Here is a 22,061-nt window from a genome sequence, read left to right as displayed (position 1 = left end):
TGCTAACTCCTTGCGTCAAGCACCTAGCGTTGGACAATCCCTACAGCAAATCAGCAGATCTGGCAATCGTGATATGTGCGGGTTTTTTGCAAGCGGGTGTTTCAGCTGTCTAGGAGCGCTACTTGCAGAGTTCCGGCGAAACTCGTGGTATACGGGCGATCAGAGCCTGTCAGCCTTATAGCAATTTGGTACTACGTGGGACCAACGCTAGTTTGATTATTAATAGCGAAAGGCGAGTCCGTTCACGTGATTTCCCTCGTGCTAGTACTGGAGGTCCTCTCGTTGTTGATCAAAGCCTACACCAAGTTGATTTTACAATGTCGTGCACCACTGTAAGGTGGGCACACGCTAGTGGAGTCGGGCGCTTGAGGCCGTACTACTACAAGTAACACTTATGTAATCTACTGATAAGGCTAACTAAGTCCGCTTTAAGGCGGCTTCTACTACTAACTAATGCGAGGGGGCCTTAGGCCTGGAGGTGTGGTGAGTTAAGGGGTGGGGTGAGCGTCTGAATACTACTGGGGGCCTGCTACTTAGCTGGCTGTCTAATCCTCCTCAATGAATATGAGACGAGGTAAAATCGACTTGGGATCTCCAAGCAATTTTCCTGCTGTATGTATAGAAGAGAACGCACTATTTACATGGTCTGTGCGCGTGAGAAAGGAAGTACAGGTGTGAAATAAGAAGGGTGCTGCGGGCTGTGCGGAAGCGTGGATTTCCCCTAAGCGCCCTTGGCACGGCATCTCGGCGCGGCATCTCGGCATAATAAGCGCCGAGATCACGTGATTGAAAAACATAAGATAAAGGGTTCGTAAAAAATAGTAAAAATATCAGAAAAATCGTCCGATTCCGGTGGTATAAGTTAGGAGGTTATGACAGAAAGACACAACCTGGAAATGGGATACAAAGGAACAAGAAGCGTTCCAAGGATTAAAGGACGCCGTTACCAACGCCCCGGTACTCTGCCACGCGGACCCTGCCAAACCTTACTTTCTGGAGACGGATGCTTCCGGTGCAGCACTAGGTTCCATATTGAGCCAACGCCAGGAAGATGGTTGTCTACATCCCTTAGGCTTCTTGTTGGAATCATTCAAAGGTGCCAAACAGAACTACAACACCCATGACAAGGAGCTCCTTGCAATCATCCGCTCCTTTGAGTATTGGCAAATCTTCCTGGAAGGAACGGTCCACCCCATAACGGTATTCACCAACCACAGGAACCTAGAATACTGCAAAGAATCCCGGACCTTCAACTGTTGTCATGCAAGGTGGCACCTCTTACTAGCAGGCTACAATTTCCAAATAGTCTACCGTCCTGGCAAGCAGTCCAGCAAACCAGATGCCCTATCCCGTCGTGCTGACCATGCCAACATTCCGCCTGCGGACCAAACCATGCTGCCCATCCCTGTATTTGCCAACGTTGCCTTAGTCACACCAGAGAAAGAACTACAACGCCAGATCGAGTCATCCCTGGACCAAGACAAATCACTGGAGGAGATTCTCCAATTCCTACAGAACGAGTCCAAGGCACCTCCCTCCATCAAACGCGCATTCAAGGATTACGAGATGGAGGCCGGTTTACTCTTCTACCAAGGACAAATTGTAGTCCCAGACGTCGGAACACTAAGAACGGATCTACTGCGCATCTTCCACAACAGCCCACTAGCAGGACATCCCGGCAGACAACGCACCCTAGAGCTAGTATCAAGGAACTACTACTGGCCTGGCATCCAATCCGACACGTATTGGCACGTAGACTCCTGCGAAATGTGTCAGCGGATCAGAAAGCCCAAGTATGCGTCTATCCCACCTCAGCCGCTTGAACTCCCCGTCAGACCCTGGCAACATGTGTCTTACAACATGATAGTGAATCTACCCAAGGACAGAAGCAACGACTCAATCCTAGTAATTGTTGATAGCTTTACAAAGTACGGGATATTTGTAAAATGTTCCAAAAAACTGAAGGCACCTGAGCTAGCGGAACTGTTCCTGGAAAACGTATGGAAACGTCACGGCATGCCGGAAAAGACCATATCCAACAGAGGCAGGGTCTTCAATAATAAATTCCTGAGGGCCCTGTACAAATGCCTTGGCATTGACCCACACTTCTCCTTGGCATATCACCCTCAGAGCAACGGCCAGACGGAACAAGTCAATCCTTCTATTGAACACTTTCTAAGGGCCTATTCGGGGATTAACCAACGGGACTGGACTAAGTGGCTACCAATGGCGGAATTTGCATACAACAATGCTGTGCACAGCAGCACTGGGAAAACTCCTTTCAAGGCCTTATACGGATGGGAACCCACCTTAACCCCGTCAAATATACCAATGGACGTCCCCGAGGCAGATGACCTTGCCCAGACAATGGAGGCACAATGGAAGGAAGTGGAATCGGCACTCCGGCAATCTAAGCAACGCATGACGGCCAGGGAAGATGGAAGCCCAATAGAATTCAAGATTGGAGAAGAAGCTTGGCTGGACGCCAAAAACGTCAACCTCAAAACCTTAAGTCCCAAACTTACAGAACAACGCTTAGGACCCTTTAAGGTTATTGAGAAGATCTCCGACCGGGCCTACCGCCTAGAACTCCCTCCAACTATGCAAATACATGATGTCTTTTATGTAGGGCTACTGTCTAAAGTCAAAAGGGACAAGAAGCGCTCCTTCGAAAATCGCCCCCCACCAGTCACCGTGGACGGAGAAGAGGAATACAAGGTGGAAGGGATCACTGATGCCAAGGAAAGAAACGGAAAATGGTTCTTCCGAGTCAAATGGAAGGGATATGGGTCCAAGGAAAACACATGGGAGCCCCGAGAAAACTTGAAAAACGCCGAAAAAATTTTAGAAAAATACGAAAAAGAAATGAAAAAGAAGGCCCTCGGCGCTGCCAAGGCCCTTAGAGGGGGGGCAGTGTCGTAGACACAGTTGATACCAGGGAATTTATTCCTATTTTCTCGAATTTAAACAAAGACTAACGGACAACATTTTTGATCACGTGACTTTGGCGCTTATATCATACGCTAAGCGCCAAGCCACGTCCCCATCCGCGCTTACCTCAGCATACGTAGCCACCTCCACCTGATGACATCACTATGACACGTCAGTGACACGTAGGTGTGAGTAAGGCCGACTGCGGATTGGGGTTCTTATTGGTTATGGTATTGCATATATTGTATTTGTAATTAGCTCACCTCTGTAATATATAAGGAGGCCAACCAACCATGGTAACACCCAGGTTGATTACCTCTTGTCGCACTCCACACATTGTACAAGGCCTTACAGCCAGTAACCAATTAGGTACACGCCTTAAGCGTTGTTCTCACTGTACTTACGTAGTTCGCCGCCGCCTTATAGCGCGTGGTCATTGTAGTTAGGTAGCTTGTCGTCGTAGGTAGCAACTCCACCGCCTTAAGCGGGTTCTCACTTAGTACACACGGCCACAAGCGCCCGCTGCCTTGACGCCCCTTAAGGACGTCTAGGACAAATATTCAAGTCAATGTCAAAGTGTATGAGGGGTTAGAGAGGGTTTCAGACCTTGTTCAAGACTACCATGACCTGGACATCAAAGGGAAACTTGTAGTTAAAATTAACTAGATAAGAGTAAACAAATTGAAGTTAAAAAAGGATGCAACAAACAGGTCAACCAATTCCCAATAAAAGTTGAGTGCAAGGGAATTGGTTGTACATATATGGATAAATCTAAAGCTCTGTTTGTTGTGAACCACAACAAAGGAGATTTGCTTGCAATGCACAGCGTACATCTATTCTCACGGATAGTCAGCATATATTGTTGACGTGAAACACAACTCCACGTACTACCTCATGCCTTCAGATGTTACTGCTCTGGAGAATCATTTTGCGTTGGCCAATGTAATGACAAATTGCATCCAGCTCAACCTTGGACTTGGGAGCAGAAAGCAGTACTAGTTCTCCATCTACAACTTCTTCTGAATTGCCAAATACCCATTTGTTGTAGACACAGTTGATACCAGGGGATTTATTCCCATTTTCTCGGATTTAAACAAAGGCAAACGGACAACATTTTCAGTCATGTGACTTTGGCGCTTATATCATATGCTAAACGCCAAGCCACGTCCCCATCCACGCTTACCTCAGCATACGCAGCCACCTCCACCTGATGACATCACTATGACACGTCAGTGACACGTATGCATGAGTAAGGCCGACTGCGGATTGGGGTTCTTATTTGATACAGTATTGCATATAGTTGTATTTGTAATTAGGTAGCTCTGTAATATATAAGGAGGCCAACCAACCATGGTAACACCCAGGTTGATTATCTCTTGTTGCATCCTACATTGTACAAGGGCCTTACAGCCCAGTAAGTTACTTAGATACACGCCTTAAGCGTTGCCCTTGCTGTACATACATAGCTCGCCGCCGCCTTATAGCGCGTGGTCATCATAGTTAGTTAGTTCGTTGTTGTAGGGTATCTTGTTGCTGCCTTAAGCGGTTTTACTGTATTAGTCACACGGCCACAAGCGCCCGCACCCTCGACGTCCTTACAGACGTCTAGGACACCATTGAATCCATTGGAGAGTAGGAGGCGTTGAGCATCCCCAGGTGAGCCGGCAGAGAGCACAGCCTGAGCAAGGGCAAGCAAGGCTAAATAAGGATATGGGGATGTGTCCAAGCAGGTGAAGCTCTTCAAGGCAGGGAAGACCCATAAACATTGCCCCACCCATGGGCCCTAGACAACCAGTGAAAGTGACTAAACAAGGAGATTCAAGAGTTCCCATGCAATCAATATCTTCTTCAGATGGAACTAGGCTCCTTCCTAGCCCACCCATGGGAGCTTCAGTCAAGTCAATGAGCTGAAGCATAGGGAGATTGTCATAAAGGTTTGAAATGTGGTGTGGAAGTAGCAAGGATTCTCCCCAGCAAGAGGACAGGCATAAAACAACTGAAAGGTAGCGGACCATGGACGCAAGTGTATAGCAGCGTTCAGGGGTGTCACCACCCAACTGAAGCGTATTCATCAGACAAGCATAGTTGTTGTATGTGGTGACGTAGATGTGGTGGAATAACATCTGTTGAATGGCAGGCGTGTAATCTTTCCAAAGCAGACACATGGTGGCAAGGTTGCGCATTCTCCCCATAGCCAGCTGTTGTCCAGCAATGAGAAGGATGATTTCCATTGGGAATGTAGGGTCTTTACAAACACAATCATGCTGACTTGCAGAATGTATTGATGCTAAGGAGAGAAAACAAAATTGTTTCAGTGGGAGATTGAGAACAATGGCATCAAGGCCAGGCTTACTCTTGATAGGATTATGGTTGATCTTTCCCATGCAGAGTGAGGTAGGGGAGGAGAATGATGGACTGCATGAAAGTTGAACTTGCGTTCTATATCTCAAGCAATGGATTGCCTTGTTACAATCTAACTGTTGCTGGTAATCATCACGTACACAGAATTTACTCTTGTTGACAGAGTGGTTCTTTGAGGTTGTGCCCTGATAGATGAAACCAGGACTTGGGTGGGTAACAAAGTATCAAGTGGCTGGACCAGATTGGAAAAATGTACAGAATTCAATGTGATTGGAATACTGCCCACACAACAACCTCACAATTTCTAACAAAATTTAGCCTCAATAATTGACAACCTCTATGTGATTAATATTGACACCTGCAAACTATCAATCTATCTCAGGTTGTACCACTAATCAAGAAGCAGCTCTGTTGGAAAGTGGAGGTGTTGATTAGAAAGCCACACCTTACACGCATACCCATCCTATATAGGGTGACTCAAGTTTCCAAATATGTTTCCCATGAAATACAAGGGGTATCAATATGATCAATTTCCCCAGTACCTATGGTTGTACAATTGCAGGTGGTTCAAGTTATGGATATAGCCAGGTAACCCCATGAATATTATGTAATAACATTATTTGTTCTCTCAAGCATCTGCCAACTGAGTTGATCATGACCATATGCAAGTGATTCAAGTGTAACTTGCGCAGCCCATGTCCTGGTAATTCAAGTAAGGACATAGGCAACAAATGTGCAACACATTGGAATTGCAAAAGAAACTTACAGTAAGATTGAATGATTGTATGTGGATGACTAGTAATAAACAGGTTATCTAGAAACAAAGCACATAACACAACTCAGCAGGTATATCAAACTTTGCCACAGATACCACCCTATCAACATTACTAATTTGTCTGTGCACCATCAGCTAGAAGGCATTGTTGGACTTTCTGCACCAGGGAATTAATTATTGCAGCCCATACAGTGCAAGTACTTGCAACTTGCTTAGGGTTGATGATATACATACACTTGCGCCCAAAAAGATTGAGCCATGTGAGCTCAAATCAATGACACTCACGCGTCACCTGCACAATTGAGAATTTGTTTACAATGTAATAGTAAATTATGTAGATAGAGTAGTATAGAACATATATACAAAGTTTTAGATCAAAACTAAGTCTCCTTGTGGAGATACACATGAGCAAAATTTTTGGGCTGGCTCATTCTTTTTGATCACTTTATATAAGCTACTTGTGTTACGAACTCAGCGTACGTAACACCTCACACGTGACCGCCACCTCGTCGCCACCTCGTCGGCTCCCTCGTTCTCGCGGCCCTCCGGTCCGCATCCCCAGGTTGTCGCTCTCACGCGACTCTCCCTCGTCTCCACCTTGTCTCCTGGTTACCCGAGGTCTCCACGCGGTTATCGTACTCATTCGCACGACATTACTCCCGATTTGGATCGCCTCCGGCATTGGACCATCGGCACTTATGATCGGTCGCGCCGAATCCCTCGGCTCCCCACCTCGTACCATCGCGTACCTCTCATATTTCATCTCGTACTTTTCCTCCTCACCTTCTCCTGTTTCGCCTTCGGGCTCACGGCCTCTTTCTGCCGGCGCCTACGGCCCCCTTTAGCTTACAGTTTTCGCCTGCTCATGTATATAAGCAAGCATGGGAAGTCCGATGCCTCCAATCGCTTGCAACACCAGTTCTTACTCGTAGAATACATTTCGCTTATTTTACTCGCTCGCCCCGCTCACTCTCGTCGTCTCGACACTCGCCCGCACCGTCCTCTTCGTTCGGCGCTTACTCGCTTAGTCATCCGTTTCGCCTCTGCGAGTCTAACAGTTGGGTCTTACCTGTGACCACCTTAGGAAGTGCTTGAGCTGGGAATCTCCCACAAATACAATTCTTCCTTCCAATCTACAAAAATCCTGCTCCAATATTTGCTTGCTCCAAGACCATGAGGACTAGGTATAAGTTATGGCACTATCCTATCCTGGAAACATATCCCCTACCTATGCCCCCAGAGCCAAGTTAGGTGCATGAACACATGGCAATGGGCTAATAGTACTTCTTACTAAGATACACAGAAGAAATATAAACAAATTGATTAAAGAAAAGGTACATGGAACAGCTGATGGCACACGTAGTCCAATAGCTTCAATATGATAAAGTGTGTCTCAATTGGTATGAGCCAAAGATCCAAGTTTCTGTTGGTTGGGGCTGACGCTTTGGATCCACCAATGGCGCCCCATAGCTCATTAGCTTAAACAAGATAGTTAGGATAATCCTAGGATGGAGTTTCTTAGCTTCAGTTGTGCACAATAATACTGACAATATCGATAGGTGGAAGTGGGTTGTTTAAACCACCAGGAGCGCCCAAGCTTATGTAATCATGTAATCCTGGCGCGACACATGCACACAAGGGAGCAACAACCACACGACTTCACGGCACCGTCGAACAATGTCAACAGCGGCGCTAGACTCAAACTCACAATGGGATGGGAGATGGAGCCACGTAGATCAGCTGTTAGATCGCCCCGGGCCTAGGACAGATGAGGCATTTGCCCCCGACGCGGTAAGTTGCGCCGGGTCTGGGTGGTTCGTGTGGGTTTTAGAGGTTCTTGATTGGACAGGCAAAAGAATTCTTGCGAGACAAATGCAAGGTACTGGTAATCGGTGCTGGTGGGCTCGGCTGCGAAATTCTTCCCAATCTCGCGTTGCTGGGTTTCAAGGACATCCACGTAATTGACATGGATACGATTGATGTCAGCAATCTAAATAGGCAGTTCTTATTTCGGTACGCGATTGTTTTCTGTTCCAAAAACACGTTTTATGAATGATCGTACAGTCCCAAGGATGTCGGAAGACCGAAGGCTGTGGTAGCAGCAGAATATGTGATGAACCGAGTTCCTGGGGTCAATGTCACTCCGTGCGTACATCCCCCTTGTCTTACTATCAATTCGCCACTCATTAAATACTGCTATAACGAGAATAGGTACTACGGAAAGATTCAAGATAAGGATGATGACTATTACATGCAATTCACACTCGTAATATGTGGCTTGGATTCTGTGGAAGCTCGAAGGTGGATCAATGCGACGCTGGTTAACCTTGTGGACAATGATAATCCAGAAAGCTTGAAGCCTTTGATTGATGGTGGGACTGAAGGTGCGATAACATTGTGGATTTATGGAGATACCAATTAACGAGCTTGCTCAATCTCGTTTGTCGTATAGGGTTCAAGGGCCAGGCCCGAGTTATTTTTCCAACGGTCACCTCCTGCTATGAGTGTTCCCTAGACATGCTAAACAAGCCAACAGCATTCCCTATTTGCACGATTGCCAATACACCTCGGCTCCCAGAGCACTGTATCGAGTGGGCTAGTGTTCTTGAGTGGCCTCGAGTCCATGGAGGTCTGGCCTCAGCCACCCTGTTTCATTGGGTGACGGTATTGATTAGGAATTACAGACAAGAAGATGGATAGTGACGATCCAGAACACATTGGGTGGCTATATCAAACAGCATCCGCTCGTGCTAAAGAGTTCAAAATTGATGGTGTGACATGGTCATTAACGCAAGGTGTGGTCAAAAACATCATTCCAGCCATTGCGTCCACAAACGCCATAATTGCCGGTAAGTTCCTTTGTTTGTGACATTTGCGTCAGATGTAGTAACCATCGGGGAAGCATCGTGTTGTAACGAAGCGTTGAAGATCGTGACGAGCTGTGCCCCGTATTTGAACAATTATTTCATGATGATAGGAACGGAAGGTGTATATTCCTACACGTTTGAGCACGAACAACGGAAGGATTGTCCCGTATGTGGCGGAGAGGTTCTGGATGTGGCGGTCAGCAGCGAGTGGACCGTAGAACGTTTTATTGAATGGCTTCAAGAAAAGCAGGATGTGTAAGTCCGTTTGTTCAGCTAGCGACCTCCCGATCTGAAACGTGACATAAACAGCCAAATCAAGAAACCGAGCTTATCATCGGGCGGTAAGAACATTTATCTCCAGGCTCCTCCACAGTTGGAGCAAGCGACCCGTCCCAACCTCGAGAAGAAATTGTCAGAATTGGTGTCCAATGGTGGCGATATAACTGTGACTGCGACAACCCTTCCTTTCAACCTAACTCTCAGGGTCAACTATACTAGCTCATAAATGATCAGCAATGCCTTAAATATTGCTCCGAGTGCAACTGTGTCTCATAATATTGATGACGAGATGGATTTAGTCTTTGAATTTGCACCACCAAATGAATGTCTATGTTTGGATGTGCTTGGTACGAGAGTTGTGTGATGTCATGGTGCATCATTTGTGTTTTTGGATCTGGCCGGGGCTTGAGGTTCGCAACGACCATGACCGTCCCCTCAAGTTCAAGCCACTCCGTGCATGAAGAGGTTGTGCACGCGAGCAATGGGCATGAAGAGCGAAATGTGCCGAATGAGACGACCGCTCTGATTTCACCATCTCCCAGGACCGCGAGCCGTCGCACTGACAAACGTCGCCAAGAAATACCAGAGAGACGCTCATTCTATGACTTTTGGGGTGTCAAGATATTATTTATTTCGATCTCTTTACTAGCGGCGATCTCGGTCGTCGCGTTGGTTTTACTCATCCTGAATACAGGAATATCATCCATTGCCCAGTTTCTTCCTCCTCACCGAGGCTCCCGTTTACTTCCTGTCTGGTTTGCGCTCATATCAGCATGGATATCGTTGTCCGCGGTTACGCTATTTGGTACACCCTCCGCTCTTACCAGGGTCTCTTTGATTGCCTCACTTGTGTTGCTGTTGTTGGACATTATCCTCCTTGCAGCGGTGAAGCAACTACGTAGACAAGAATCGGCACTCACCCTAATTGCTTGTGGTGTGGCAATCATCTCTACCGCTACGTCGCTGGGAGCCAACTACGTGGTCAAGAATTTACGGGACAAGGAGGGGATTCCAATACGGCATGGAGCTGAAACCGTCCGCGAAGCGGAGCTGCGCGCACGACTATATGTTGCGCAAGAAAATTACTGGTCCAATCGTGCCGCCAGGGCAATCAAGGTTATACTGTCTTTTATTCTTACCTTTGTTACCAGTCTGGTTCTTTTCGTGGGTCGTTCTCTGTTCAGATTTGAGTTAGTATTGACATAACTCTCTTAAGCTTATTACGTTTGATATTTGCCTTACGGCCATCGACTCATCGGTAGTGCCGCCGTTCGAGAGGTCTAGGTTTCATAGTGTACAGCCTGACCCTGCGCATTGGTCCTTCAAGGTGCATCTAGCTTGCTCAGGACCAACGTCGATGGCTCCCCCACCAGATCTACTTAACGCAACCACCAGTGGACGAGGGAAGATTCGCAACGTTCCAACGGTTCTATACGAGTCTATGAGGGGAGTTCCCGGTAGTCTTGGCGGTGACTGGGTGGTGAACCTTCGTGAGGTGGGTAGGGTGGGCCGTGTTTGCGTATGGGATCGTCCAGGGTGAGTTACCCTAGTGAGTAGTTATTTGAGCGATACTAAATAGAATTGGAATCTCAGATACGGTTTCTCTGATAATGGGCCGTCGGCTGAAATGGGGCATGTATCGAATGCCCTTTGGCAAGCGCTTCAACACGAAGGAGAAGAAGGCCCATACGTACTAGTTGGGGCTGGGTATGGGGGGTAAGTGCCTGATAGCCACTTGGGTAACGGGAGCTTATGTAGGTCTTTAGGCTGCTCACCCGTTTGTTTGCCTCTCGCCACCCCAAAGATGTGCACTCCTTGCTCTATATCGACTCTGAAACATCACATACCTATTTCTTGACTCGAGCTCGGCACAACACATTCTTCCACACACACCTTCCTGTTTTGATCGCCCCGCTTGGTCTCTCGCGGATTGCCTCCTTGGTCAAGAACCACACCCCAAGGAGCGGTCGTGTACTTGCTAACACCCTTCAGCACACCGAGTGGCAAAATCCTCGCTTGCTTAGCACCCTCCTGCAAGAACAGTACCTTACTCACAGTCGACAAAGCGCAAGTTTCCGTGACCTTCTGGAATCCGAACGTCAGTATCCTGCTCGTCGACCCACAATTGTGCTCTCAAGCGGGGAGCGTGTCTCGAAGGAATCGGCATGGCGCGATGCTCAGAAACGACTCTGGCAGGAGATTGTGGATGAAAAAGGGCGTGTACGATGGGAGATTTTGGAAGGTGTGGGTCATGATATTTGTGCTAAGACTTCTGAAGGTGCAGTAGGCACTGGATTAGAAGCTTGCGAGAAGGCCGTTGAGGATCTTGTTTGGAGGGATTGAAATGTTTGGCGTGTCTTTTTGTTGTATATTTTATACGTTCGCGATGCTCCCTGGAATAATTATTGTCTGTCATGATAACTGGGTTAGAGCCGTACATTAATATAGGACTTGGATACATCTCTGATGAGATCGCCTGACAAGCAAAGAAATACTCAGGTGCGATCGCCCAACCTAAAGCTCCCAAACTGCGTATTCTTCATAGCTTGAGCTTGCAGGTATTTCAATCGTATCTGATAATATTATAATGATGGAGCTTAGCCTATGAGCTTAAGCGACCGGGCGGCTCCCGAGGTATGGCCGCTCTCTTATGTGCCTGGTAGTCGAGTCTTTCCAGGCCACGTTAGACTAATATACGTGTGTGCCTTCTCAGCGGGACTGTGTAATCCTTGATCATCTTTTGGTGTACTATAATTGGGTCCTGTGAGGTGATTATGAATATGTGAACGTTTTTGCGCAATACTCTGAAGCTTATGTATATGCTTATGAAAGTACTCGTTTCGCCGATAAATTAACCATTACTATAATTAACCGCCATCCTTGACCGCTTCCGAACTGCAAATTTGTCCGACCCATGTTGTTCCAGCATTCTACCTTAAATAAGATTATCAAGACGATGTCACACGAGCTATTCTCCGAAGCTGAATATAACCTATGGTGCTCACTTGTGCCTTCTCAATGTTCGACTCCAACTACAAGCCTCCAGAACTCTGTCTCGTAACCATGTTGACGAGGGTGCTTTAGTTCCATGCCAAATAAGACTGTGAAATCGTTGCTACGTGTATGTGTTCTAGTGCCGAGCGGTTATTGGCCTTCGCATATAAAAGCTTGAAAAAATAGCCATAATTCACACTTCAGCTTTCATCCATAACCCCGTTTTAGCTCTACACGTTCTTTGGTTTTTGACAATGGTACAATCTCACTACACGATAGTTGCGTGCGCACTCCTTGCTATCTCACCTGCCCTTGTGACAGCACAGTCTGGTCTGCGTGGACTTCATCGTCTTGCAAAGGCCAAAGGCCGGTACTTCGGTACCGCTACTGATCAACTCTGGACTAATACTGACTCTGCCTACCTAGCACTCACCGGAAAGTGAGTACTAAGTACTGGCTCAACCGATTGCATATCTGATATTCCTTAGCTCAAGCGAATTTGGAGTCAATACACCAGGGAACCAACAAAAGTGGGATGCGACCGAGAAAACTAGGAATGTGTTTTCTTTTACCAACGCAGACTACCAAGTCGCATGGGCTAAGAACCACAGCCAAGCCATACGTGGGCACACCCTAGGCAAGCATTGATTTGAAAATAATGATTCCCACAATTGACAAGGCAACTAGTTTGGCATAGTCAATTGCCCTCTTGGGTCTCTAGCGGCGGTTTCGACAACGCGACTTTGATTTCAATAATGCAGAATCACATTTCAAAAGTTGCTGGGCAGTACGTATGGTCACATATCGCAAGTATGACTTATTCGTTATTTACATTACGGACTTTAAATAAAGTTTCAAGGGCCAGCTGTACGCCTGGTTAGTCGGTTTTTGTCATATCCCCCAGTCATCCACTAACTATTACTGTAGGGATGTAGTAAACGAAGCATTCGAAGAAAATGGGTCCTACCGTAATAGTGTGTTCTACAATACCATTGGCCCAGCATTTATCCCGATTGCCCTCCGTGCTGCTCGTGCGGCAGACCCTACTGCAAAGCTGTACCTAGTAAGTTGAAACTATCCAGTTGTTAGTAGATATTGAGGCGATTACTCAATGCAGAACGACTATAATACCGATTGGAGAGGAAGCAAGAGTGACGCATATTATAACCTTGCCAAAAGTCTACTAGCGCAGGGTGTCCCCCTTGATGGCATAGGATTCCGTAAGCTTGAAGTACTCAATCACGAGTTCAACAGCACTGACTATCTTGTTACCAGAGGGACACTTGATCGTAAATAGCTTTGAGCGCACGGTCCAAGAGAACTTCAAGCGTTTCGCGGATCTGGGGCTTGAAATCGCGATCACAGAACTGGATATCCGGATGACACTTCCAGCTACCGAAAAACTGCTCCAAGATCAAGCAGAAAACTACGCATATATTGTCAAGTCTTGCCTTGCCATTTCTAAATGTGTTGGAATTACGACCTGGGATACCAGTGATGATGTAAGCAATTTGGTTGATTGTGTGATATCTCGGTAGCTGATTCGCCATTATCGCAAGTATTCCTGGATTCCTTCTGTGAACCCGGGACAAGGCGCTGCACTCCTCTTTGATGGGAACAAGAAGCCTAAACCGGCGTACTATTCTGTTGCTGATGCTCTTGCTGCGGCTACCGTCTCGAGTTCTTGGGCTTGAAATAATCTTCGATATTGACTTAAATTCTGTATCTTCCCATCTATATCAACCGACATTTACTCCCACCACGTGTCATCTCCGAGCTGTCTCCGAGCCCTGTTAGAGTTAATGAAATCTGGCGCATGGCTGGGAAGTGTGACCTAGGCTTGCTTCCTGGAGTTCCAATGTGGGTCAATAGGAAGGTAAACTCGTAATGACGATGATAAAATAGCATATTGATTCTATAGTTTACCGCTCCGAGCTTTACCACTAGGCGACCGCACTAATCTCGCACACATATCGGCCAACATACTCGGGGGTCAGCCTCGCATGCGCAGTTGGGCTACTCATACGAATATAAAGCGCTATTCAAGCTCTATTCTATCCAACTTCATACATTCTTTCCTATCATTCCTCAATTGATGGTTTTCTCTAACAAGAAGCTGGCGCTGAGCGTCCTAGCTGCCGTGGCCGTTCAAACTGTACAGGGCGTTGCTGTTTGGGGACAATGTGGCGTGAGTTATAATACGGTGATTTCTGCTCCCTGTGATTCAATTTATTTGTGGTTAGGGCTCAAACTGGATGGGGGGCACTACTTGCGATGCCGGAAGCTATTGCAAGTACCAGAATGATTGTGAGTTAGCTTCTGTCCTTGGCCAATACATATAAGAACTAACTGAAACCTATCAGACTATTCGCAGTGTAAGTGACGTGCAACATATACAATACATCTTTTCACATCTGAATTATAGGTGTTCCCGGTACCGCTTCAACCACCGCAGGAGCCACAGGTACAACCTCCATTGCCTCAACAACCACAACATCCAGTGCTGCCACTGCTACGGCAACTGGCCTCCGAGGCTTGCACGCACTTGCCAAGGCAAAAGGTCGGTACTTTGGTACAGCCACCGACCAACTTTGGAACAATAATGATGCTGCTTACTTGGCTATTACCGGCAAGTGGGTGCATTTAATCTCATTTACATATCTCCGGTAGTAATTGGGTTAAAAGCGTCAACGAATTCGGGGCCAACACCCCAGGGAATCAACAAAAATGGGATGCAACAGAGAAGACCCGAAATGTATTCACATATACGAATGGAGACTACCAAGTCGCATGGGCGAAGAACCATAGTCAAATTGTGAGAGGCCATACGCTTGGTATGTTTAGTGCTACAGTAGGAAAGTTAATGTACTTACCGGCGGTCTGGACGACAGTATGGCATAGCCAGCTTGCATCATGGGTTTCTAGTGGTGGATTCGACAACGCGACCTTAGTTTCTATTGTGCAGAACCATATTGCGAACGTTGCGGGACAGTGGGTCGATTTTTGATCGCATCTGTTGGTGTAATTCACTGACCAATCCTATTAACGTTTTAGCTATAAGGGCCAAGTTTATGCTTGGTGAGCTTCATGAATCACAGTTTGAATAATCCTCAGCCATATTAAATAATCGAGAAAACAGGGATGTTGTCAATGAAATGTTCAACGAAGATGGAACCTGGCGTACCAGCGTGTTTTATAACACCATCGGACCCTCTTACGTCGCCATTGCCCTCCGTGCCGCGCGCGCTGCTGATCCAACTGCCAAACTTTATCTTGTGAGTATGATCACATTGCTTGGGTTCTTATATATAATTACTTGTATGCGAGAAAAGAACGACTACAACATTGAATGGACCGGCGCCAAGTCCGATGCAATGTATAATCTCGCAAAGGACCTACTTGCACAGGGCGTCCCCCTTGATGGCATAGGATTCCGTGAGTACAGACTATGCTCCGAAAAATGTGAACCCAGCACTGACTAAAGTTTAGAGGGACATCTGATCGTCAACTCATTCTACCGTACCTTCCAGGCCAACTTTGAACGCTTCGCGGCCCTCGGACTGGATGTAGCCCTCACGGAACTCGACATTCGCTACGCACTCCCCGCGACCGATGCCCTTATCACAGCCCAAGCGGAGAATTACAAGTACGTCACAAATGCCTGCTTGGCTGTCTCTCGCTGCGTTGGAATTACGGTTTGGGATACCAGCGACGATGTAAGTTCACGCATAACCTACTATATCCAGAGACTGATCTGTGCTGGTTGGAAAGTATTCTTGGGTCCCTTCAACGTTCCCTGGTCAAGGCGAAGCTCTCCTCTTCGATAAGAACAAGCAACCCAAGCCTGCGTATTATTCGGTTGCCGATGCATTGGCCGCTGCGACCGTTAAAGGTACCTGGGCTTGATTGCGCACAGTGTAGATCATTTGTGGATGTAGTGCTTAACAATTCGATCATCTCGTTCACCAAATATAAGAGGTCATGCCACATAGTTTCTGGTACGTTGTTCAAAAAGGTCTATCTAAGGTCCGATTCATCCCGAAAAACAAGCGATTACTGTAGAACTGCTTGAGTACGTTCTTTCAAACCAGTAATTACAAGATTTCTTTTATTGAGGCTCATATTAAAACATATATCACCGATTCATAGTAATTTGCCCTCTCCCATAGCCGTATGTAATAAAGTATTTACACATTCTATCAGGTTTGTTGGATCAACCTAGAGAACTAAGCTATCCTACCCTGATTCAATACCAAAAATGCCAGCCAAGAGATAATCATCCCCTAACAAACATATAATGTGAATTCGGATATTAGGTTTAATTATGTGCTACCTCACTTAAAAACTTATAAAGCCTTCCCTTTTGAATTCTTGGTTCTATGCCTGGGGATTCAATTTAAATCGGACGTAGAGATGAGGTAGCTAAGCTCCGTGGCAAATTTGAAAACAATTGCGATGTCAACCCAGTGCACAGGCTTTAGAGAAATGTAGAATAATGCGAGGAAATAAAGTGTTGAAGATCAAAATGAAAGCAAGTGGCTACAAACACTAGCTTACTTAATAAAAGTCGCCGTGAAACTGGCTCCATCGCTAAATACTAAGACCGAAGAGCTGTTATTTGATATTGCCCGTATGAAAAGACGTATGCCGCGTATAGGTTCTGTAAAAGATTCTTCATGGATCGGCAGAAACTTTTACCGCTTGAAAATATCGCACGTACATCGGAAGTAAGGCGGGCCTTGACAACGTTACGATCACAAGTTACCAACCATAGCAGCTGGGATTTGCAGAGATTCGTACTATTTGAGTAAGGCAAAGCCAACTCAATTTTGTAAAACGTACTTCAACGCCTGGTATATTTATAGGTACGCCATTGTGAAATGGCAGCGTCTGACTATAGGTGAAGAAAGAGCTCATTCGCCCAGCCATCGTGGAATCAACGGTAGTATCACGTCAATTATGTTTCTACCCGAACTATAAATCATCCCTATTTGACTCATGACCTCGCCTGTGACTGGAAATCTTGCTACGCAACGGCGTTCCTGGATTCCTAAGCTTCTAAAGTAGCTATGTATGGACTAAACCCCATAGCGAAGACTTCAAGATGGCACTTAGCAATGATCTTCAACCCTCTAATGTGTCGACAGCTAAGGGACGACGCATTAACTTCGCATACATTTCGGTTGTCCAGCCGGGCCTGGACATATAAAATGCCCCGATTGTACGAGACTACCTCTGGAACAAAAAGGCGATATTCCTGAAACTATTCAAGCCCGCTATCAACACACATGATTCTCTCCAATCGGAACCTTTTGTTGGGTGCTCTGGCCACTGTGGCCATCCAATCTGTTCAAGCCGTTGCTGTATGGGGACAGTGTGGTGTAAGTAAAGTACGACCTGTGTAGAACGCTTTTGCCGACTACTTCGTGCTTGCAGGGAAAGGGCTGGACCGGAGGCACGACTTGCGACGCCGGGAGCTATTGCCAGGCCCAGGGCGAATGTGAGTAGGATTGTGCTTTATTCATTGAACTCGAGATGACATAAATTACCACAGATTACTCGCAATGTGAGTATTAGTAAATTTGTGCTCTACACGCTCTAGATCTCAAGATAAAACTACAGGCGTCCCTGGTACTGCCTCGGGCACTACCACATCTGGTGCCGCAACCCCTACATCAACTGCGCTCCGAGGCTTGCACGCACTTGCCAAATCTAAAGGCAGGTACTTTGGTACAGCTACTGACCAGCTCTGGAACATCAATGACGCGGCGTACCTTTCTCTTACTGGAAAGTAAGCCTCGTTCTTACTATCTCCTTTTTGTGGTAGCTAATTGCGACTCAAAGCCCGAGTGAATTCGGAATGAACACTCCAGGAAACCAATTGAAATGGGATGCGACCGAGAGGAGTCGAGGCTCCTTCACTTATACCTATGCAGACTACGAAGTCTCGTGGGCTAAGAATCATAGCCAGGCTATCAGAGGCCACACACTTGGTGGGTTTAACATCAAGATGCGATGAGTTAAAAAGCGCACATACTCACTCATGAACATAGTCTGGCACAGCCAACTCCCATCGTGGGTCTCCAACGGGGGATTCAACAGTGCGACCCTGACCTCGATTATGCAGAACCATATCTCGAATGTTATGGGACGGTGAGTCGGCTTGTGACAGTCCCTAACCTGTTAGTTAAATCGATTGTTTAGGTACAAGGGCCAGATGTATGCTTGGTACGTGCTCCTCGGGCCTGGAATCTATAGTATTTTTTAACAAAAGGTCGGCAATAGGGATGTCGTCAATGAAATGTTCAATGACGACGGAACATGGCGGTCCAGCGTGTTCTATAACACGATCGGGCCCTCGTTTGTTGCCGTCGCTCTTCGCGCCGCCCGCGCTACTGATGCGAAAGCAAAACTGTATTTGGTGAGTGACTGAAGCAGGTCCGATTTGTGTAGCTAACAAATAAGAAAAGAACGAATACAATACCGATTGGGTAGGGGCCAAGTCTAACGCGATGTATAACCTCGCCAAGGACCTGGTCGGACAGGGCGTCCCCCTCGATGGCATAGGATTCCGTGAGGCTTGAATTTATTTCAGAGTTAAACACTACTTAGCAAGATCCAGAGGCCCACCTGGTGGTCAATTCCTTCGAGCGCTCGTTCCAAACCAACTACCAACGCTTCGCAGACCTTAAGCTCGACGTTGCAATCACCGAACTCGATATCCGTATGACCCTCCCGGCGACTAGTGCACTGCTTACAGCCCAGGCCGAAAACTACAAATATGTCATGAACTCGTGTTTGGCCGTTTCTCGTTGCGTTGGGGTAACCACTTGGGATACGAGTGATGATGTAAGTCCGAATCGTAGTTTAGCCAAATTAGGGAGATTAGAAAGACTAATGCGCTGGGTTGAAAGCATTCGTGGGTCCCTAGTACATTCCCTGGTACAGGTGACGCTCTACTTTTCGACAGCAACAAGAAACCCAAGCCGGCATATTACGCAGTCGCTGATGCGCTGGCTGCTGCGACCGTTCAGGGTACCTGGGCTTAATCATATGTCACTGTGCATCCATGTCAAACGTATACCGTGCTGTAGCTACCATTCGTTGTTGCCTACAACCCAATCTAGCGATTCACTTAAAGTTCTAAAAAAAATCGTCGAACCAGCTAACAGAACCGGGGATAAACCCCTCCAACACTGGAGCTATACATTAGCACAGCCCTGAGTCATTCATTCCAGCAGTGCCTCGGTGCCGTCGGGGTCGTATGCATGTGGCCATGGGCGCTTACCAATGAATTCCAGTATTGTAATCGCCGATGAACCCACGCTCGCATCTCCCCCCTCCTCTCGAACCAGGTACCACATGACCTTGTAAATTCCTGATTGTAGCATCCTACCATCGTTGTCTGTCATCGACCAGCCCTCCCTCCTGGTTGTGGTACTGGCAGCGGGATGCCTATCTTCGGGTGCTTTGCGCTCAGTGCGCTATGCGGACCGACGAATGCGCAACTCGATATCAGCCATGCGCACGTATCCGGTGCGTTTAAAGCACCAAGAAAAGCACGCACGCCGGACGAGGAGTTCTTCGTGACGTTCGGGTGGCCCGCTGGCCTACCATTTGAAGTCCACCAGGTGCGTAGACCCTACTGTCTTATCGAGAACGGCCCAGAGTTCTGTTGTTGATGGTCCGGACCCCGTTAGCACCAAATCGAGCACATAAGATCGTGTGCAGTCGAGTTGTACGACGTTACGCTGCGGGAATTGGGAGGTGCTGTAGACTGGAGGTCTGAACTCGGCGTCAGCATCGATTCGATTAAATTGCATGTCTATTTCTTCCTTTGCAACGGGAGCAAATTCATTAACGGATTCATTAACCTAGGTACATTAATAAAATCCGCAGGTTCGCCGAGGACTGGGCCCAGCTGAATCGCATGCAGGCTTATCTGAGAGAACGGGATATAAAAGGAGAGGTCACTGAGCAACATACGCATCTCTATGGTTTCGGCAAGGATTTTCAGGTGCGGTGGCTGTGTGTGATCGTCCAGGAGGATGTGCTGATGCACGGTTGGGTTGCAGGAACTGATTGATTTGGGTGCGTGGAACGCAAGGTACGAACGTGCGAGGGCCTTAGATCTCGCTGCGCTCGAGGTGACGCTGGGTATCATTTGCAAGACGCCGGAGGATTTGGATGTGCTGAAAAGGGAGGATAAACTGCTTGTTCAATGGTTTATGCAGCATTTACAAAGGGTGAGCTCGCTTGTTTCTGTGTTCCGAGCACTCGCCAATCAAAGTTATAGAAAATTGCCACTACCCCGGGGCACCTCACCGAGCCTTACCTCTCTGCCATGCTGGGTATCCACAGACGGACCCGATACCTCCCACCTCTCAGCGACCTAGCGCACGAAATTTCCAAGCGAGATACGTTCCCATTCATGCGAGGTGGCCAGAGCGATATCTGGCGTGGAACATGGCTCGGTCTTCCGGTCGCTTTAAAGCTAGTACGAACTATTACGCGAAGAAGCGGAGCAACCGTGCGAGGAATCAGCCTCGACCCGGAATCCAAAGATGACCAAGACGACAATGACACTGTATGCCCAGGAGGAGACGCTGTACGTGCATTCAAGCGGGAAGCTGAAATCTGGCGGCAGCTGATGCACGACAACGTGCATCCGTTCCTTGGCGTATGGGTCAACATGGATGACGTGTACCTTGTTAGTCCGTTTATGGAACGTGGGGATGCCGCAGAGTGGGTCCGGACCAGGAACGACGTCGATCGTCTAAAGCTTGTAAGTCCACCCAAGTGTCCCTTGAGGCAAAAGCCAAGTGTAGCGCGGACTTAACGGCGGTTGGGTTTAGCTATTGGAGATTGCGCGGGGGATAGAGTATTTGCATTTACGTTCGCCGGCGGTGATCCATGGTGATCTGCGGTTGGTGAGTGCCACTGAGTGGGATTTGTATTTGGCTCTGCGCAATAGTGTGCTGACTTGCCGGCGGCGGTGATGGTTTTGCTTGGGCGATGGGTTTGTGTTCGGCGGACTTTGGCAACGGCGGCGATAGGCCAATGTGCTCATCTCTGATAGCGGTTCTGCGTGCATTACAGATTTCGGCCTCGCGAGGGTGGGTGGGATTTACGTGTGCGATATGATCCGACATTCTGATGTAATGGTTTCGCATGCAGGTGCTCGAGGGGCTGACGCTCACGCCTGTAAGTCAGCAATTGGGGGTAGCAGGGGCAACACGCTGGATGGCGCGTGAACTATTATTACCCACACCGCTCCCTGCCTTGCCCGATTCAGACTCGAGCTCGCGAGTCGAGGAGGCAGAGTCGGACGCAACGGTGACGCGCGAGACGGATATTTGGTCATGGGGAATGACGGCGCTCGAGGCCATGACGGCGCAACCGCCGTATTCGCACCGACGGCGAGACACGCAAGTGATGCTGGATATCATTGGTGGAGTACTGCCGACTCGACCCCGGACCGGGTTCTTGTCCGAGCCAAAAGGGGATGCGCTCTGGGCACTGATGGAACGGTGTTGGAAGGCGGACCCTCGAGAACGACCGAGTTCGTCAGAGATTGTGGCCGAGATGTGGAAGCTGCAAGGCCGGGGATAGGGATGCTTTTTCCTTGTTGGTGATTTCCCGGGACTTGATGATATGCTCTGCTCTTGCTTGCGACTTATTGCTCTGTATGTGATTGTATTGTACATGCTTCTTTTGGTTCTTCGCGCTATGGTTTCCTTTTCTGTCGATTTTGATTTCTGTGGGCGTGTAGGATAGGATGATGATTGGGTAGAATGCAGGACTTGTCTTGGATCGCCGGGTTCTCGGGCGTCGAACGTCGAATGAATGCAGGG

At 47.6% G+C, this 22,061-nt stretch overlaps 6 protein-coding genes across 6 annotated transcripts; all 6 read left to right on the top strand.

Moving 5' to 3' along the window:
• Positions 1-317: 317 nt before the first annotated feature.
• RhiXN_09796 (integrase core domain protein) lies at positions 318-2,922 on the top strand (the record flags this gene model as incomplete). The annotated part of the gene is made up of 2 exons (XM_043329612.1): positions 318-332; positions 880-2,922. The coding sequence occupies 2 exons, from the start codon at positions 318-320 to the stop codon at positions 2,920-2,922; spliced, it is 2,058 nt and encodes a 685-aa protein (XP_043182446.1).
• Positions 2,923-7,744: 4,822 nt separating this feature from the next.
• On the top strand, positions 7,745-9,439 carry RhiXN_09795 (ubiquitin-conjugating enzyme E1; the record flags this gene model as incomplete). The annotated part of the gene is made up of 8 exons (XM_043329611.1): positions 7,745-7,858; positions 7,917-8,080; positions 8,132-8,212; positions 8,279-8,451; positions 8,520-8,696; positions 8,752-8,916; positions 8,949-9,189; positions 9,244-9,439. The coding sequence occupies 8 exons, from the start codon at positions 7,745-7,747 to the stop codon at positions 9,437-9,439; spliced, it is 1,311 nt and encodes a 436-aa protein (XP_043182445.1).
• A 197-nt stretch (positions 9,440-9,636) lies between these two features.
• On the top strand, positions 9,637-11,556 carry RhiXN_09794 (uncharacterized protein; the record flags this gene model as incomplete). The annotated part of the gene is made up of 4 exons (XM_043329610.1): positions 9,637-10,377; positions 10,430-10,749; positions 10,807-10,929; positions 10,980-11,556. 4 exons carry the CDS (start codon positions 9,637-9,639, stop codon positions 11,554-11,556), a joined length of 1,761 nt encoding a protein of 586 aa, XP_043182444.1.
• A 905-nt stretch (positions 11,557-12,461) lies between these two features.
• Positions 12,462-16,113, top strand: RhiXN_09793 (endo-beta-1,4-xylanase; the record flags this gene model as incomplete). The annotated part of the gene is made up of 20 exons (XM_043329609.1): positions 12,462-12,646; positions 12,696-12,829; positions 12,895-12,994; positions 13,060-13,083; positions 13,135-13,270; positions 13,325-13,427; positions 13,483-13,709; positions 13,767-13,887; positions 14,155-14,199; positions 14,244-14,395; positions 14,451-14,514; positions 14,571-14,582; positions 14,633-14,840; positions 14,878-15,041; positions 15,099-15,198; positions 15,262-15,285; positions 15,347-15,482; positions 15,540-15,642; positions 15,697-15,923; positions 15,979-16,113. 20 exons carry the CDS (start codon positions 12,462-12,464, stop codon positions 16,111-16,113), a joined length of 2,400 nt encoding a protein of 799 aa, XP_043182443.1.
• Positions 16,114-17,495: 1,382 nt separating this feature from the next.
• Positions 17,496-19,256, top strand: RhiXN_09792 (endo-beta-1,4-xylanase; the record flags this gene model as incomplete). The annotated part of the gene is made up of 11 exons (XM_043329608.1): positions 17,496-17,588; positions 17,644-17,707; positions 17,762-17,773; positions 17,830-17,998; positions 18,052-18,200; positions 18,261-18,360; positions 18,412-18,435; positions 18,493-18,628; positions 18,678-18,780; positions 18,830-19,056; positions 19,122-19,256. 11 exons carry the CDS (start codon positions 17,496-17,498, stop codon positions 19,254-19,256), a joined length of 1,212 nt encoding a protein of 403 aa, XP_043182442.1.
• Positions 19,257-19,658: 402 nt separating this feature from the next.
• On the top strand, positions 19,659-21,819 carry RhiXN_09791 (Tyrosine-protein kinase Tec; the record flags this gene model as incomplete). The annotated part of the gene is made up of 7 exons (XM_043329607.1): positions 19,659-19,838; positions 19,908-19,990; positions 20,086-20,224; positions 20,283-20,453; positions 20,504-20,992; positions 21,063-21,137; positions 21,385-21,819. 7 exons carry the CDS (start codon positions 19,659-19,661, stop codon positions 21,817-21,819), a joined length of 1,572 nt encoding a protein of 523 aa, XP_043182441.1.
• Positions 21,820-22,061: the final 242 nt, after the last annotated feature.

Source organism: Rhizoctonia solani, chromosome 8 (genome assembly GCF_016906535.1).
Source record: "Rhizoctonia solani chromosome 8, complete sequence".
In the NCBI taxonomy this organism is placed as follows: domain Eukaryota; kingdom Fungi; phylum Basidiomycota; class Agaricomycetes; order Cantharellales; family Ceratobasidiaceae; genus Rhizoctonia; species Rhizoctonia solani.
This window is presented reverse-complemented; position numbering and strand designations above follow the sequence as displayed.